This window comes from Tupaia chinensis, unplaced genomic scaffold (genome assembly GCF_000334495.1).
Source record: "Tupaia chinensis unplaced genomic scaffold, TupChi_1.0 Scaffold146346_2, whole genome shotgun sequence".
Lineage (NCBI taxonomy): Eukaryota > Metazoa > Chordata > Mammalia > Scandentia > Tupaiidae > Tupaia > Tupaia belangeri.
Window position 1 is genome coordinate 428,428 of NW_006206203.1, and position 12,906 is coordinate 441,333.

The following is a 12,906-nucleotide window of genomic DNA, read 5'->3' on the forward strand; positions in this document are numbered from 1 at the left end:
TTTTGAGAGGTTTTTGCTATAGGGCGCGTGCGCTCGCCAGAAAGCCAGAGAGAGAGAGAGAGACAGAAAGTGAGAAATCACCCCCCAGGGGGGATGACCACACCTCAATCCCTTCTCCTCCTTTCTCCTCTAGGGATCTTGGACACGCACGCACATGCGCCTGGCATGAGTTTTAAGCCACCGGGTCTGGGATTCAAACCGTGGTCGACTACATGGGAGTCCAGTGACATAGCCATTACGCTAACTGCTGGTCCCAGACTTGTTCCTTTCAAATCAATGTTCTACTCTGCTGCCTGTTGGAAGGATGCAGTTAAAAGTCACACAGGCCATGTCATGCCCACTGTATGCAAGACACAATCAACTTCCTTGTAAAAGGCCTTCAAACAAGGCTTCATCTTTCTCCAGCCCGTTTTCCTCTAGGAAGTTACCCAACACAGCAGCTCTTTTGCCTGTAGCTTCCAACAACACATCCCATGCTGGCTCTGAGCCTTTGTCTGTGACTGGAAAGATCTCCAGTTTATCCAGACAACGTCGCCTCACCCTTTGGGTAACTTCGGTTTCATGTTATCTGATGAGCTTCCTTACCTCTCCTCTGTGCTTCCAGCACAACCCCTACTGAGTCACAGCACGTGCCACATCTCCCTGGCATTCAGAGATCTGTGTTGCTCCCCAGTCCCAGTGCTACCTGAGGGCAGGGCCCGGGTTGTACTCATCTTTAGCTGTGGCCTAGTAAAGTGACTGTGAAAACAAACAGGTGCTCAGACATTGGCTGAACTGAAGTAGAAGGTAGCAAGTCCATTACACATATTTAATTCTCATAATAAAGGAGAGCCAGTCAATTTAAAACAAGTAGATTTACTATGGAACGCATAATAAAAAAATGACATATTCAACCCTCTATGAATAAGACATCTGTTAGCCAACACTTATGCATTAATAAGTATAATAGCTGACACTAACAGAGATGACCCTGTAGCTCTGCAAATGACTTCCAAATCATTATTAAATTATGCTCAGCCTTCACAGTTGTGAGCACTATGTATGTATCATCATCTGTTTTCTAGATCCTCCAACTGTTCCATAACACCACCATAAAAAAGCATAGCCTAGATGGTTTTTCAACATGTCCTCTAGGACAATGTCACATTCTGTACCTACCTGTGACAAGCTCCCTTACTTCTGCATCAATAGATTTTCTCAACAGTCTTAACAAGGCAGGTATTCCACCAACATTCTTCATTGCTATTTTATTTTCATCTGTAGATTTGCCAAAAACAAGGTTTCGGAGGGCACCGCAAGCATTCTTCTGAACTTCCAAAACTCTGTGGTCCAAAAGGTCAACCAGATGCTTGATTCCTCCTAACCTACAAACCTAGAATAAAAAATATTAGGTACCAGGCCTGAGTGACATGTGATTAGTCAGTGACCAAACCAACTTTTTAAAGGAGAGATCATGAGAGGTTGACAACTCCACATCATTTCACAAGGCTATTTTTTATTCTTAATAATATATTTCTTATAAATTCTAAGGACATGTGTAGGAGGGGGAGGCATGAGTGGATTAATGTCCACATGGGCGCAGGCTTCTGAACACACATGGAATCATGCTTTCATTGCAAGAGTGCAATGGACAAGTCCACACCAAGCTGTATGCAGAGTCAGAGACAACACGGCCAAGAATATGTGATGAGAGTAATTTATTGGGTCGTTGGAAAAGTCATGACACATTTTTTTTTTTTTTGAGAGATTTTCACTGTAGGGCGCGTATGCTCGCCAGACAGACAGAGACATAGAGACAGAAAGCGAGAAATCACCCCCCAGGGGGGATGGTCACGCCGCAATCCCTTCTCCTCCATTCTCCTCTTGGGATCTTGGGCACGCACGCACACGCGCCCGGCGTGAGTTTTAAGCCACCGGGTCCGGGACACAAACCGCGGTCGACTACGTGGGAGTCCAGCGACATAGCCATTACACTAACTGCTGGTTCCCAAAGTCATGACACATTTTTACATAGAAAAATATGCATGACTTTTCTGCCGACACAACAGTTGCTAGAACTAGTTCTTTGGACTGTTCTCCTTAAATTTTTTTTTTCTATTTGTCAAATCATTAGTATATTATTTGAACATTTCCAGGTTTTATTTACTGCTGCCACTGTTAGGTCTATAGCTGGTATGCTGTTCTGCATATTAAGCTGATGAAAACCACTTCAGTTCTCTGTGACACAGTAGGGGGTGGGGACGGCCTAAAATGTTAAAAGAATATGTGTGTTATAGAGCACTAGCCACTAACCATTAACTTGCTGTGTTCCTTGAAATGCTGAAAAACTTTAAAATCTGATAATATTAAAATATGTTCAGCATTAGCAATGGTTTCAATCCTCTGTAACTTTACTTATTTACAGGTGGCACTAATCTTGATCAGAATCTCATGAAAACATACTTTTAGCTCTCTCATTCAATGACTACTATTATTTTTATCTAATGGGGTTTTTGAAAATACTTTAAAAATATAGGTTAAATTTATTTTTTGCTTGATGTTTTATAAAAAAGATAATGAAGTAGAAAAATGATTTGAAAATGCTAAAAGTGCTCTAAGAAATATGCCCATCTTAATTTTTCTGAGATATTAAAGTGCACAGTTAAATAAAAAAAAATCTAGTATCAAAATACTCCTTTAAAAAGGCCTCTTAATTACATTTGGTAATTTCCTATAGATGTGAGCATGTGACTGCTAAGCAGAAAGGCACTGTCCCCCAAGTTGCCCCCAGCACTGGGTCCTGTACCTCCATCTTCACTTTGTTGTCACCGAAGCACAGGTGTTGCAGGTAGGCTGCTGCATTGGCCTGAACGGAAGGGAACTGGTGCTGCAGCATGTGAATGACTTCCGGCAACTCAGGATCACGCCAGGCAAACTCCCTGCATGAGAAGAGCTCAGCTTCAGAATGGAAGACCATGTTGTAATAATATACTGGACTGAATATTTATTATGGGGAAGAACAAGCAAAAGAAAGCTCAGCTGAGATAAAAATCAGAAGTTACAAAACCCCTAAAATATACATAAATGCTAATACTTTTGATGAAAATACACAGAGGTCCAGATGCTTATGATCTTAAAGAAATCAAAACACACAGATACACAGAAAGCCAGGAAGCAGAGGGAATTCTTAACACGAGTAGTTCTACACTCTAGGGTTCTCCCTCCTCCTTTTACGTTTATGCCCTTCCACCTGTGTAAGAAACGAGCAGGTGCAAGGCACAGGTAAACAAATGCACCTCGGCTAAATGAGATGACAAGCCTGAGGAGAGAAGGGCTGGTAGGAATGCACAGAGCCAGTGTCAGCTTAGAAATCACAAACACTGTGGCCCATATAAAAAACTTACCATTTCAGGCTGACCTTGATTATAAGTCAGAAACATTGAACATTGTACCAAAAAAAAAAAAAAAGATAAAAGATAAAAGTATTTTGCCAGTGATTCTACACCCAGAGAAAATCACTGTTGACATTTCCTGGTCTTTTTTCTATCTATGTATGTAAATGTGCATTTATGCATGTATAGAGTTGTTTCTCCATAAAAGCGAAATATTATTAAATAGCATTTAATGTTGGCACTATTCTATATTAATGAATTGCTTACAGTGACCTTATAGCATTTGGCAGTTGAGACAGAAAGGCCAAGTAATGATCACACAGCAGAGAACCAACCACATATGGACTAAGGCAGTCTGCTGTCAGGGCCTGTGCCCTCAACCACAATGCAACACCTTTTTTTTGGATGGGTGCACAGTCATACTATGTATATATACTTTTATATTTGCTTAACATCACATTGTCAGAATTTGCTGATATCATTTGACTGGCTTACTACTGGAATCCTTGTCAAAATGTATATGAACTATTTATATTATATGAAGACCAGGTTCTTAGAAAATGGTGCTAGAGCAACAAATGTACAGATTCTGATTACTAGATCAAATTAATTGTTAAAAGCAAAAACAAATTAATACTGTATAAACTTAAGAAACAAGTTCTCTTTAAAATGAACCACCCAGTGGCACTCTATTGCCCAGTTTGTAAAGCCCCAGAGTCTCTCTTTGTGACAGTTCCATGTGGGAATACTCTAGGGCAGATCATTACATACCTGCACATACACATACACACCAGCCATGCGAACACAGTGAGCGCTTTCCCCTCTCGGTGCCCTCGTAGTATTAGGGTTACAAATACTAAATAAGACATGGTTTTAAGTACATGGTTTTGCATGCCAAACTGAAAATATTTAGTCCTAATACCAATGTCAAGAGTTATTATCGAGTTGGCCAGGCACTGTGTCAAGGGCTTTACATTCATTATCTCAGTTAATTTTACTGTTGTGCTATGAGGTAAGCACTATTAAATAACATTCAATACAGATAAGGAACTCAGGTCTAGCAATTGGGTGGCAGAGGTTAGTGAAATCCAGGTGGTCCCTATATGTCCCTACACATAAGAAACAGAAATAGGGGTTTTGAAGCAGGAAAGATCGCAACTTAGTCACATTTATATAGATGATACAACTGGTGGACAAGAAAAGAATGCAGTAGAAACCAAAGGCTAGACACTACCCACTATTCACATAGTTGGTCAAAAGGTAAAAAGAACCAACTTTCAGTTCTCTTTTCCCTGTATCATCCTCATCTAATCCATCGGCTTTGTTTGTTAAATTCGAAATATTTAATGTAAACCAAATCCACCCATTCTTGCCTAGACCATTCTAATACTATATTGAGTTGTTGGTTAGAAAAGTCATGAAGCATTTTTGTATAGAAAAATACATCGTAACTTTTCTGATGACTCACTGGTTCCCTACATAATCCCTCTGCTTCAAATATCACCTCTTCCCATTCTTTGCATAGGAGCCAGGTAATCTGAAAAATGAGGCTGGGGTAAGATGATTTCTGACTTGGGGACAGATCAGATGATACTGTCATAATGAACTTTAAGAATACAACAAATGCCAAGAGAGACATGGTAAGACAGTAGAAAAAGCACAGAATTCAGAAGTAAGCTGTCTAGGGTTAAGTGTTGGGTCTTTGGATTGCTATATGATTTGGAAAGCCAGTTAATTACTTGGAGCTTCCATTTCCCCACCTGCAAAATAAGAGCAATGAAACTATTGTTTTGTTTTTTTTTCCCCCATAGGTTGGCTGATGATCAAATGTAATGTACATTAAAACATTTATACGTTTTGAATTATGATATGGATGTTTTATTAATATTCATCATCCCTGAGTATGAGCTCCTCTAATACTATTCTCTGTAATAAGTAGTTTTCCTTTCCTGCACTGAAACTATGTTAACCATTTAGGATGAGAATCTGTCTAAAGCCTATCATGTACATCTCTGCTGTAATTAACAGAGCACGGAGAGTATGGTTTAATCTTTCCTAGATGACTCATAAGCATTACAAATACACAAATTTGTCCTCTTTAAATGGCACAGAGATGGTCAAGATTTCCTGACATGCTGGAGCGAAGAGGTCCAGACAACACGGGGCTGGGCTCCAGCTGGAGCTGGGCCATCAGGCTTCGCTGGCATTGATTCCAACCTTGATTTAAGTTCAGCAGCAATTTACCCTGGAAAGCCTGCTATCAATTTGTGGGCAAGCTGGATGGCATCGATGCCTGCCAGTATTTGCTTCATTAAAACCTAAGCCCAGACTTCTGTTTTTAGCCATGATAGATTAATGGGTACTGGACTTTGCCCTCCCACCATAAACAGCTATAAAACTAGCCTATATGTATGAGGAAACTCTTTTCACGTCCTGGACAAAAGGTAACAAAGAATGTAATTCTTGAGAAGAGGGAAGTACCTATGGTGTCCCATGCTCAGTTGGATTTCTGCCTGGGGACACTTTCTGGACTATGACACAGGAAAACTGAGCCCAAGTAGTACATGATAGACAGACTTAATAAGCTGATAGGTATAGACTGGAATTTGGATGTGCCAAAGAGCTGGAATTTGCAAGACAGGGTACTGGAGAGGATGGTATTGCAGAGTAGGGAACTATGTAGAGGTGATTCTACGAGTTAGTATGTGGCTTACCCATAAGTCTTTGGTTGAGTGCGGGTTGTGCATAGGGAGGAAAAATGCATAGGCCTAGTGGAAAGCGGCTGCTGCCCGACAGAGTTGAACATAGAACAGGTGAGTTTGGACCTCCCAGCCTCCTAAGAGTGTAGACCTTGCTGAATGCCTCAGGAATTTAGTCAAAACTCCACAAAGGCCAAGTCCTAGGAGTAAAGACCATTCCCACAGAGTAAGGGCCATGCCCTGGAACTACAACAAAACTGAAATGGAACTAACCAAGGATGAATGCAATCTTTACAGTATCAGAGAATCTGCCAGGAACTTGGTTTTATATGCCACAATAGAACTCAGCACTTTAACAAGACAACATAGCCCAGACTCCCTACAATGTATCATCCACAACATTTAAAATGACCAGATGTGAAAAAAACATAGGAATACATGTTACTCAAAAAAGGCAACCAACCAATGGACATAGAATCTGAGACAACCCAGATGTTGGAATCATCAGAGAAAAAAATATAAAATGTTTGAAGATGTAAAGGAAAATATATCTAAGGAATATATAAAAGATGCATATAAGGAGGAAGAATCTTATCAGACCCATGGGAACTATAAAAAAGTTAAAGTAATAATAAAATTAAAAAAATCACTGACTGGGCTTAAAAACAGATTGGAGGCTGCAAAATAAATAACACTAAATATGAAGAAATTTGAAGACAGATCAGTAAAAAATAAAAAAACCCAAAAAACAACTCAATCAGATGACTACAGAGAAAAAAGATGAAAAAAAAAACAAAAACACAGAGCTTCAGTAATCAAAGGGATAATAAAGTGATGTAACCCCTTGGAATAAAACTTCTGAAAGATAATGATGAAGAGAAATCTGAAAAGTGGCCAGAGAGAAAACATGCCATGAGAAGAGCACTGTCAACAATTCTGGCATCTCATCAGAGACAATGGCAGTCTGGAGACAACAAATGACATATTTTAAAGTGCTGAAAGAAAATAAATCCACACCTTTTGGGGCCAGTAGATGGTATAATGGTTACGCTGCTGGACTCCCACATAGGTGACTGTGGTTTGAGTCCTGGACCTGGTGGCTCAAAACTCAAGCTGTTGTGTGTGCGTGTGCATGCCCAAAATCCCAAGAGGAGAATAAAGCAGAAGGGACTGTGGCATGGACAGCCCCCCGGGGATGTGATTTATCGCTTTCTGTCTTTCTCTCTCTCTGGTGAGTATATGAACCCTACAACAAAAATATCTCTGTTAAAAAAAAAAAAAAAAAGACAAAGAAATCCACACCTGTAAATCTTGAGTTTTATAACTAGTAAAAATATACAATCATCAGTAGTAAAGATATCTTTTAAAAATGAGTGAAATAAAAATATTTCCAGGAAAGTGAAAGCTGAGAGAATTTGTTGCAAGCAAATATGCACCATGAGAGAAGGGGAAGGAAGTGAGTCAAGATGGACTTGAATTTATAGAGAGAGCTATAAACATCAGGTTGTCAGAAAAGTCACAATGCATAGAAAAACATGTCATGATCCAATAGTAAATGTGAGATGAATGCAATTATTTCTACTTCTCTTAATTTCCTTAAAAGACAACTGACCATTTACAGTGAAACGATTACGGTTTTTATAACGTATGTAGAAGCAAAATTTGTTGTTAACATAAAATTCAAAGACATGGTAAATTGATTTATTCTGTTGAACATCACAATTTGGGCCCTGATCAAAAAAACAAAGAAAACAAAAATCACACACACACCAAAAATGCTGTCATTTTTTAAGTCGCTGTCACTTTCAAAAGGAAGTACTTTTATGTTACTCCTTTAGAAGCATCATTTCTGCTATGAGTAAATTTTGTTTCAAGTTCACTGGTATTAAAAAAAACTTATAGGTTTCTTTTTATACAGCGCACATCAGTCTTATAGAGAAAATTTCAGGCTATATGTAACGTAGTATTAATGACAAACGTTTATGAGTGAAAAAACCTTAAAGTTGCTACTTTCAAAACTAAAAATTAATTAACATTTGCCATGAGTATTTTTATTTTGGTTTGAATATCCAAACTTCAAGTTCACCTAGATTCCAGTTTTAGCTAGAATAAATGAACCTTTTATTATGAGGTAATCATTTATTCATCTTACATAATCAAAGCTAGCTATAACAGTTTTATGCATTAGACTATGAAATTATCATACCATGAATAGATAAAATATATTATTATACATGAAATTTTTGTTTATAGTAAATCAAGTCAAATTAGAGGTCAAAACTGAAGTCTTCAGGGATACTCAAGTCTCCAATCTAATCACACTTCAGTGCTTTTCTTGGTAGCTATTATTTCCTCTGTAAGTGCAGTCAGGTATGATCTAAATTACCTGTGTATCGCAACCCGTTGGGAAGTTCTGCATCTATTTGAATACCTTTTTTTTTGTCATTTTGGGGATCTTAAAAAATAAAATCACCTGGGACCAGCAGTTAGTGTAATGGCTATGTCGCTGGACTCCCATGTAGTCGACCGTGGTTCGAGTCCCGGACCCGGTGGCTTAAACTCATGCCGGGCGCGTGTGTGTGCGTGCCCAAGATCCCAAGAGAAGAATGGAGGAGAAGGGATTGCGGTGTGGCCATCCCCCCTGGGGGGTGATTTCTTGCTTTCTGTCTCTCTGTCTGTCTGGCGAGCACACGTGCCCTATAGCAAACCGCCCCCCCCAAAAAAAAAGCAAAAAAAAAAAAAATCATATAAGAGGGTTCCTGGCAGGTGTATTAGAAACACTATTAGATAAATTATTTAAAAAATTTTTTAAATGACAAAAATATGGCAAATCAGGAATAGCAAAACACACACACACACACACACATATATATATATATATAAACTTTAAAGAATTTTCAGCATAAAAGTGAATAGATGAAGTGGTTTTAGTGAAGTAGTGGACTTCCTGTTCAACTCTAAAGTGCCTTTACTTTGTTTTAGTGACCAAAATCTCCACTTGTTTTAATTTACATTAATTAGAATCAGTTGGTAGGTTGCTAAAAATGAATTGATAATTATAACAATTTTCCAGTGAAACAACCATTTGTGGGTGAAGAGTGAATGAAATCTTGCTAATACATGCCTTAAAATAACACGGAAGCTGCTTAAAACTTAGCAACAATTTCACTCTTTCAAAAATAAAAATTGCCTTTTCATTTCAAAATATCTTTATTTCCTGAATATTTTAAATGGCTTTCATTTAAGAAGAGGCCAGTTTTTAAAAATCATTCAAGTACTAAATAAGTCATACTTATCTCCAAAAAAAAAAAAAAAGTCTACATGGCCAAATAAAATCAAAAGGAAAAAATACCTATTATTTGCTAGATATTTTTTGCTTATGAGATATGAGAATTTCTTTTAACCATTTTCTCCCAAATGGCAGAAATAATTTCAAAGGACTTCATTAATAAAAACTACACAGCATTGACAAGTATGATTCAAAATGCACATAATACTGGTTTTCCCAGTTTAGAACAATCATAATCAAGACATTTTCTGAAGCCATCATCCAAGGAGAAAGTCAGCGTAATGGAACAAGGATGAAATGATCTTCAAAACCTTTGGTACAATTCAGATTCTGAGGTACCTCAGGTAGGTGCCTTGGTGAAGCATTTCAAAGATGAATGCTGTAGTCAGTCCCATAGATCTGTTATTAGAGCATGGAAGGAAGGAAGATATCTTTAAAATGAAATTAACCTTCATGCCTTACATAGCTGGGATACAACTGGAAATAACAAAGATGAGGAATTACTGATATTATAATAGACTCAGCAAATTTTTAAACAAGATATGTTTGCCATATGGTGCATGCACTTGCAGGGGAAAGGGAGAGAGACAGAGACAGAGAGAGACAGTGAGAGGGATGTGAGAAATCACCCCTTAAGGGGGATGGCCACACTGCAATCCCTTCTCTTCCTGCAATCTTTAAAAAATTTTTTAAATGACAAAAATATGGCAAATCAGGAATAGCAAAACACACACACACACACACACACACACACACACACATATATATATATAAACTTTAAAGAATTTTCAGCATAAAAGTGAATAGATGAAGTGGTTTTAGTGAAGTAGTGGACTTCCTGTTCAACTCTAAAGTGCCTTTACTTTGTTTTAGTGACCAAAATCTCCACTTGTTTTAATTTACATTAATTAGAATCAGTTGGTAGGTTGCTAAAAATGAATTGATAATTATAACAATTTTCCAGTGAAACAACCATTTGTGGGTGAAGAGTGAATGAAATCTTGCTAATACATGCCTTAAAATAACACGGAAGCTGCTTAAAACTTAGCAACAATTTCACTCTTTCAAAAATAAAAATTGCCTTTTCATTTCAAAATATCTTTATTTCCTGAATATTTTAAATGGCTTTCATTTAAGAAGAGGCCAGTTTTTAAAAATCATTCAAGTACTAAATAAGTCATACTTATCTCCAAAAAAAAAAAAAAAGTCTACATGGCCAAATAAAATCAAAAGGAAAAAATACCTATTATTTGCTAGATATTTTTTGCTTATGAGATATGAGAATTTCTTTTAACCATTTTCTCCCAAATGGCAGAAATAATTTCAAAGGACTTCATTAATAAAAACTACACAGCATTGACAAGTATGATTCAAAATGCACATAATACTGGTTTTCCCAGTTTAGAACAATCATAATCAAGACATTTTCTGAAGCCATCATCCAAGGAGAAAGTCAGCGTAATGGAACAAGGATGAAATGATCTTCAAAACCTTTGGTACAATTCAGATTCTGAGGTACCTCAGGTAGGTGCCTTGGTGAAGCATTTCAAAGATGAATGCTGTAGTCAGTCCCATAGATCTGTTATTAGAGCATGGAAGGAAGGAAGATATCTTTAAAATGAAATTAACCTTCATGCCTTACATAGCTGGGATACAACTGGAAATAACAAAGATGAGGAATTACTGATATTATAATAGACTCAGCAAATTTTTAAACAAGATATGTTTGCCATATGGTGCATGCACTTGCAGGGGAAAGGGAGAGAGACAGAGACAGAGAGAGACAGTGAGAGGGATGTGAGAAATCACCCCTTAAGGGGGATGGCCACACTGCAATCCCTTCTCTTCCTGCAATCTTGGGCATGCACGCACACACACTTGCCTTTCAAGTCACTGGATCCAGGACTCAAACCATGGTCAGCCATGTGGGAGTCCAGCAATGTAAACACTATATCATCTGCTGGTCCCGACTTGACAACATTTTAACAAAAGGTCAGAATGGAGCAACTGATTAGCTCTTATGATGCTGCAGCATCTCCAGACTCCTAAGCTGTACTTGCCTGGGATCTTTCTGAATACTGTCTATCGATGGGGATCTCGTGGTGCCATCATCAGCTGGTGCTGTGTGCTGAAGCCTGTTATAATTGCACTCTTGCATTCGGTACTGAATTGGCCTGTAGGGTTCCGCATAGGTAGCTGTTGTGTTCAGAGCATAATTGTTTCTTTGGTATGTGAGGGTACTTCGTTGGCTGGATGTCCTTTGGAGATTTCCAACACCTACTAGGAAGGCAACATTAAAAAAAAAAAGATTAGTATGCTCTCTATGTGATCACATTCTAAAAAGTATTTCTTAATTTTAAGAAGGATTACAACTTTTGGCAATTACATAAATTGCTTACTTTTAAATATTACAAATCTAGTACATTAGTACTAAAAAGATACTTAAAATTTTTTTTAAGGTTTTTGCCCTAGGGTGTATGTGCTTGCTGGAGAGAGATAGTGAGAGGGAAAGTGAGAAATCATACTCCGGGGTGAGGGATGACCACGCTGCAGTCCCTTCTCCTCCATTCTCCTCCCAGGATATGTGGCACACATGGATACGTGCCTGGCATGATTTACAAGCTGCCAGGTCCAGGACTTGAACTGTGGTGGGCCATGTGGGAGTGCAGCACCTTAACCATCATGCCACCCGCTGGCTTGATATTTAAATTTTTAATTGACACAAAAATACTATGTTGATTTTATTACCAAGAAAAAACAAAAGTAAACCTATAAGCTCCTTATACAGTAGATGTTAATATGTTTAAGATTCAATAACTTAAAACGCCAAGAAAAAGATAAGAATTAATCTTATGAACAAATGATAATATTTCATAATTTTATTGATAAAAACATATTTATTTAAATTTGTAAATAATTAAAACTACCAAACCTTTTGACATTTACTGTACACTGGTTACTTATTTTGATATACATTTTATTTCTAGACCTGTGGCTCTTGATAATATTGGAAAATCTATTTTACAAGAGATAAAGCAGACTGATATATCAAACTATACTACAGCTATTCCCATAAATTACTGCATAATGCCACAGGTAAAGGTGTCATACCCTGTATTTAACATTTCTTTCTTAATTATTGCAGCAGTATCTATCTTTCTGATGACTGGATGCATATTCTAACTGCCATTTAAAAAGATTTTTAACATTTTTTCTTATTCTATTAAATAAATTCTTCAACTTATAGAACCAACAAGCAAGTAAAATATTTCTTTACTAACATCTATTAAAATTTGGTACATTTGAGACCAGCAGATGGCATAATGGCTGTCACTGGACTCCCATGTGGTCGATTGCAGTTCGAGTCCTGGACCCAGTGGCTTAAACTTGAGCTGGGTGCATGTGCATGCGTGCCCAAGATCTTGAGAGGAGAATGGAGGAAAAGGGATTGTGGCATGGCCATCTCCCCTGGGGGGAGGGGTGATTTCTTGCTTCCTGTCTCTCTCTGTCTTTCTGGAGAGCACATGTGCCCTATAGCAAAACCCCC

At 37.9% G+C, this 12,906-nt stretch overlaps 1 protein-coding gene across 11 annotated transcripts in view; it reads right to left on the reverse strand.

Moving 5' to 3' along the window:
• Window positions 1–12,906, reverse strand: part of PKP4 (plakophilin 4) — a 186,976-nt gene that overhangs the window by 40,744 nt on the left and 133,326 nt on the right. For 8 of the 11 annotated variants that reach the window (XM_006168889.1, XM_027768451.1, XM_006168894.1 and 5 more), the window contains 3 exons: window positions 11,420–11,639; window positions 2,786–2,918; window positions 1,159–1,372 (listed from right to left, as the gene is read on the reverse strand). In XM_006168889.1, the coding sequence (XP_006168951.1) occupies window positions 1,159–1,372; window positions 2,786–2,918; window positions 11,420–11,639 (567 nt within the window). The remainder of the gene's footprint in view (window positions 1–1,158; window positions 1,373–2,785; window positions 2,919–11,419; window positions 11,640–12,906) is intronic. The other 3 variants (XM_027768453.1, XM_027768448.1, XM_006168888.1) reach the window with 1 other exon arrangement.